The 6,343-nt window shown below is 31.0% G+C and overlaps 1 protein-coding gene across 1 annotated transcript; it reads left to right on the top strand.

Moving 5' to 3' along the window:
- The first annotated feature begins 285 nt into the window (after positions 1–285).
- LOC137810718 (dolichol-phosphate mannose synthase subunit 3-like) lies at positions 286–4,080 on the top strand. The gene is made up of 4 exons (XM_068612128.1): positions 286–462; positions 2,052–2,161; positions 2,440–2,547; positions 3,857–4,080. The coding sequence occupies exons 2-4, from the start codon at positions 2,060–2,062 to the stop codon at positions 3,914–3,916; spliced, it is 270 nt and encodes an 89-aa protein (XP_068468229.1). The 5' UTR covers positions 286–462; positions 2,052–2,059; the 3' UTR covers positions 3,917–4,080.
- Positions 4,081–6,343: the final 2,263 nt, after the last annotated feature.

The raw sequence follows: 6,343 nt of genomic DNA, 5'->3' as shown, positions 1-6,343 counted from the left end.
TTATTTTTATTCATTTTCAATATTTTTATTTTATTTTTATCTTTTTTTTTCACATAAAAATATTTTATTCTCTCAATTTTAAGTGTTTAATCGCGTAAACTCGCAATTTTTTAACATTGAATCCATGATAATATTATATTTTATTTATTGAAATTTTTATATTTTGTACAGAGAATCATTTAATTAATATTTGAAATAATAAAAGATAGGTACAATTATGGGTATGGGATATAGCCGTTACCAATAAAAATTGGATAAAACAAAAATTTCGTTTGTGCTTGTAGTGTCAGGTGTTTTGTGAGTCATTGGCTACTCTAAAAACAATCAGAAACCCTAATTGTGGCTCCTTGTCCGTCATTTTTCCGCAATTTGATCTGGTTGCTTCAACTTTGGTCCTTTGGGAAACACCCTTTTGCGGCTTCACATTCTGTCAGCCAGAATCCAGTGAAGCAGTGTAAAACGGTACACCTCACATTCCATCTACTTTTCTCTCCTTCGCTATCTTTGAATCTTCTGAACGTTTGTTCTGGTGAGTGGGGTGGGTTTTCTCCTCTGACTTATCTCTCTTCTCATTTTATCATCAAACCTAATAATCGCGTGATGTAAGTAGTCAAGTTTGTTTAGTAGGATAACAATGTTACCCCTGTTTTAAAACACTAGTAGCAGTTTCTGGTGTTAGAATGGTTTCCGGGTTATACTGATGAGTTTTTTAGTGCCGATTTTTTGTACCCAACTCTGTTTGTGAGATTCTTTCAAGTAAACTTGAGTTTTCACTTGTGGGATTTGAGTCTAGTTTGTGGAATTTCAGTTGAGTTCCGAAGTGTATGTGCTTCGTGTACAGTGTTTTCTTCACATAAATACACCCCAACCTATACATGTTATGCTTTGTCACAACATTTAAAATCGGAATCACCTTTTCTACATACAAATTTATGCATATTTATATATTTGATCTAATTTTAGATTGATAAATGAAACCTATTGTGAAGATTTTGGCATTGGTAATGGTTATGAATTTAAGTGTTTAGGATAATCTGTCATAACTAATAACCATCATTAATGTTTTGTTTGTTTAGGAATTGGTGCCATTTGGAATATGATGTAAATCTCTGTTTTGAATTTATTCATTTGATGTGCAATGAAATTTGTGTTCTTGGTTTCTTTGATCTTGTGACGTGGATTTTTAGTTTGTAGGTTAGTACATGATACTTCCAAGTGATGCTGGAAAGTTGCGCAAGGGTTTTGAGTTGCATTAAACTATGAAATGAATTTCATGGAGATTCCACCTGATGGAAGTGGCAAATAGTTTTTAATTCAATTAAGTAGTCATGTAGGATTTGGTAGCCTCATGAATGTGGTTACATTTGATTATTTATTGTGACCCTTGCCTGGCGGTAGGAAATGATAAAATGTTGTATGTCCTTACGTTTTTTAGCTGTGATTGCATTGATTTACTGATTGTCAATAAGTTTTAACTTTTAATGCTATATTAGCATTTTGAATACATTTGATGTGTGAATGGTTTATGTAAACCTCTGTTTTGAATTGATTCATTTTATGTGCAATGAAATTTGTGTTCTTGGTTTCCTTGATCTTGTGACATGGATTTTTAGTTGGTAAGTTAGTACCTGGTACTTCCAAGTGATGCTGGAAAATTGCGCAAGGGTTTTGAGTTATATTAAACTATGAAATGAATTTCATAGAGATCCCATCTGATGGAAGTGGCAAATAGTTTTTAATTCAATTAAGTAGTCATGTAGATTTGGTATCCTCACGAATGTGATTACATTTGATTATTTATTGTAACCCTTGTCTGGAGGTAGGAAATGGTAAAATGATGTATGTACTTAAGTTTTTTAGCTGTGATTGCATTGATTTACTGATTGTTATTAAGTTTTGAATTTTAAGGCTATATTAGCATTTTGAATATGTTTGATGTGTGAATGGGTTATCTAATGAATTTAGTGATTTTGTCTGTCATCGTTTGATTTTTGTTTTATATTTCCACCAGTTGATGATCTTCAGGAATTCTTTATTTGATCTAATTTCAGATTTATAAATGAAGCATATTGTGAAGATTTTGGCATTGGTAGTAGCCATTACAATGTTATGGATTGGCCTTTTACAAGCTTCCGTGATTTCATATAGCTATACTTGGCTGGTAGGTCTTCATGTTATTATATGTTTGATTTTTTATTTTTGATTTGGTTTTTGGGAGAAGATAGTTTTTAGTTGGGGAGGCTCTATTTCCAATAGTGTGGCATGCAGTTGTGCATGTAGGTTCCCAATCAAGGGGGAGTACTAGCAGCTAAATTCAAACCTAAGCCTTATAAGCAAAGTGCTTTGATCTTTTACAGTTTCACCAATCTTGTTGTAACTCTATTTTATTGAATTCTATTTACATAATGCTGACTATTCTTTGTTTTGCCCTCTGTGCAGCTACCTATATATTTTGTTGTGTCTTTAGGATGTTACGGTTTATTAATGGTTGGAGTTGGTCTGATGAATTTTCCAACCTGTCCTCAAGAAGCTCTATTGTTGCAGAAGGTATTTTTTTGTGTCTTTTGTTCATTAGATATTGCAATGTAATGTAATTTGCTTGGTTTGTGCTTATACAGTCCCTATGGAATATGCATGTTACTTTATGTGTGTACATTAAAATTTCTGGACTGAAAAGATGACTATGTTTAATTTCCACACACATATTGTGGATTGAGAATTAGATATTATTTATATTTATTAAATTAGATGCTATTTAAAAAATTTATAAGAGAAGGATATGTTCTCTTATTATAAATTACATAGAAGTAAAAAAATGAATGGAGTCTTAAAAATGACCGACAACACAAACATGCCAGTCATATTTCCCAAAACACCGTGCCAAAGAAGTCATCTCAAAGCACACCTGTTTTTCACCGGCCACTTTACACTTTGGGCCTTAATAACTTTGTGGTTTCTAATTTTTATTATTATTGTTATGTTTGAAACGTTTGAAGACTCCACTATAGTTTATAGCATGGGGTGTGTGTCTCAGTTCTAATTTCTTAGGGAGTTAATGACTGTGTCAGTTACCACTGGAGTTGGTAGGATTCTATCTCCAAGATCCCTTCCCTCAGGTTTATCATTTTTATTTGAAAAGAAATTCTAGGTGCAGAATCTGGAGTAGATATGGGACTTATCGAAGGATACTTTTGTAATTCTAATGTAATCACAAAAATCTTCCAATGTCATTTGGCATACTGCAGACCTAGATTATAAATCATTTCTCTCTTCCTTTCTTGTATACCGATCTCCATCACATTATCATCATCCTCATTATCACTCAACGATACTCTGTCACTGATATATAAAGTCTGCGACATGTTCCATGTCAAGCTCCAATTATTCTATTAAAAAGTAATACAGGATTTTTGTCTGGATCATCAACAGGACCAACCACCCAAAGCTTAAGCTATTATTTGGTAGAATATTTTTTCATATCCAATTTCTGAAATCATCAATGAATTGTTATCTTATTTTATTGCTCCCCATACGTTTTTGAATTTTAGTTGACACTCTCTTTCCATATGCAGATAGATAGTAAATGTCATCAGCTAAATAGAAACCTAATTTTTCTATCCCTGCTCTCCCTCTTCCGAATTAGCACTGCATCTACTATAAGAAAATGATTTTGCTTCCACAAATCTCAATTCTATTCAAATTACAGTTCAATTGTGATGATGGTCATTATGCACTTACTACTTTTATTCTCCTAATTGCCCTTTTTTTAAAGAATATAATCGTTATGGCCTGATTACAGTAGACTGATGCTGGAATCATAACGTGGAAAAATGTTGCTTATTTTGGTTCTTTTCAGGACATTGTTGAGGCCAAGGAATACTTGAAACAACAAGGAGTTTATCTCACTCTCGACTGATGTGGTTTCAGATCTAACGAGATGTTCTGAATAGGCTTCCGACAATTACCCGATTGGGAGTTGTGAAAGATTTTTTGACATAATATATAACTTCATACTCAACAAAATACTTTCAGCCAATGTACATGAACTCTTTTACAATCAATGGATAGTTTTTGTTGTTAGTGTTCTTTTATTTGTATATTTTAATTTTGATTACAAATCTGTGGCCTTTGAGAACATTAGAGAGAATTTTTGAATTTGCTCACCCATTAGGGTCGCTTAGTGATAGTATTATTGAGTATTATAATCAAATACACAAGTTTTGATTATGATATCTCTGAGCCACTAGTAATATCAGTAAGATTGCTTGTCTTGTATGAATTATATTTTATATCGGGAAAAATATATTATTCACCCAAACTTAAAATATTTTAAAAAATTATATAAGAACTAAATTACTAATTCAATTCAAACTTCTTTTTAATTAGATTGAATTAAGTGAATATAACATTGTATTTAAATCATTCTAAAGAAATTACTTTATTTAAATAATTAATATTGATATATCTATATATCCATTAATATGTATGTGAGAAATTTCAATTAAATAAATATGTTTGTATGGGTGCAAGTATAGGGCACTGTAGATACTACATCCATCTCCATTGAATTTATCTTTCTATTTCTTGTGGATATTATAGCACTCTATTGCAAGGTCCCAGTAGGTTTGACTTGTTTAAAGATCCAAGACCATTAATATTTCATATTAAAGTTTAAATATTTAAATAATATAATAATTTTATAAGTCAATGAGAACTAATGTTAAACAAATTATAAACTATACAATTTTAAACCATCGTTACTCTAGATATATGATTATTGAAAGTAAGATGAATTTTACGAGTGTCAAATATAATTATAAACTTGCTTTTAAAATTGAATGATTGTAATTTTAATTTATTTAAAACTTGAATTTTCTTTTACTCGAAATTATAAAGGTTAATTATCAGGAAAAATGAGTGAATATTTCACATTTGTAAAACAATGGCCGAATTAAAAATGAAAGTATATTTTAAGAATTCAAAGTTCGAATTGTGACACTACAATATTGGATACATAATGACAAAACCAAAGTATTCAAACCAAAGGAAACTTCTATAAAACATTCAATAATACCAAGAGAATTCCTCATACTGACACATTCTATTATTTTCATGAGAGTCCATTACTGTGTAACTATGTTTTGAATTATGAATTTAGCTAAAACAGTAATATGAAATAAAGAGTTGTTAAAGCTAAATTAGCAGAAATTTGATGGGAATAATAAAGAGAAGTTGCCAAGGATTATAATAAGATGTAGATGATAAAATTCTTTGACTAAGCATGCAAGTTTAAAACTTAATAGAGCATTTGGGTAATACAAGCACAAGGTTGGGTGATCAATAGATCATGAACTTAGTTCACTACAGAATGTGAATGTAGCGTCTTTCACTAGTTTGATGAAAAACGAACACAAATAGTATTTTTTACAAAACTTTTAAGGTGTAGAGTACTTCATCAAAGTTTTAGTACTTGAAAATTATGGTTCACTTTCATGTTCTTCTCTTTGAAGCATGTCTTCTTATAGGCTTGAGAAATGTAGTAGTTGCTGAGTATGTTTGAACTCTCATCATTGTCTTTGTTCTTCTTCTGCTATTGTTTGATTAGCTCTTACATTGAGAATCGTTAAATGCATGACATGTAACATCAAATTATCTTCTCTTATTCACACAAGCTCTCTAAAGGCTGCTAGCACTTATCTTCCTCGGTAGAAGATCCTTTTACACAAATACTTATCGTCCTTAGTATCATGTCCTTGAACTCAAGGGGGGATTGAGACTGTGTATTTAGAGAGGTTAAAATATTTGATAAACCTGCAGAGGTTGAGAATATTGTGTACCTAGAAAGATTAGAATACTTGGTGAACCTGCAGAGGTTGAAAATACTATGTACCTGAAGAGGTTAGAATACTTTGTGAACCTGAAGAGGTTGAAAATACCTATGTGACATGAAGAAGTGTATAATACTTGTTAGTGAAATGTTCTTGAGTGAGTTGTTCAAGGGGACTAGACGTAATCCTTGTTGATGGATGAACTAGTATAAATTTTTGTATATTTCTTTCTATACTCTTTGTTTGGTTATTGTTTTGATTTCGGCTCCATTCAACCCTTGATCTATAGCCAATTGAACCTTCAATCCTAATATTTTTTAGAAATATAAAATTGAGAATTTTTGACACTTTGTATGTGAAACAATACTGAGCCATCTTCTTTTTCTACAAGTATCACATAATTCTTCTTCCATTTCTAAATCTTCTCATCTTTTTCTTACTTTCTTTTAATAATTTAATCATATATTTTCAAGTTCTTGTTTTAATCAAATTTTCTCAGTCTATTTTTGTTTCAT

This window comes from Phaseolus vulgaris, chromosome 2 (assembly GCF_000499845.2).
Source record: "Phaseolus vulgaris cultivar G19833 chromosome 2, P. vulgaris v2.0, whole genome shotgun sequence".
NCBI lineage: Eukaryota > Viridiplantae > Streptophyta > Magnoliopsida > Fabales > Fabaceae > Phaseolus > Phaseolus vulgaris.
This window is presented reverse-complemented; position numbering and strand designations above follow the sequence as displayed.

Excerpts from the sequence above, each read along its gene's own strand:
- LOC137810718 (XM_068612128.1), top strand. The coding sequence starts at position 2,060 with ATGAAGCATATTGTGAAGATTTTGGCATTGGTAGTAGCCATTACAATG. Across the intron at positions 2,162-2,439 it reads CATATAGCTATACTTGGCTG|CTACCTATATATTTTGTTGT; the intron begins GTAGGTCTTCAT and ends CCCTCTGTGCAG. Across the intron at positions 2,548-3,856 it reads AAGCTCTATTGTTGCAGAAG|GACATTGTTGAGGCCAAGGA; the intron begins GTATTTTTTTGT and ends GGTTCTTTTCAG.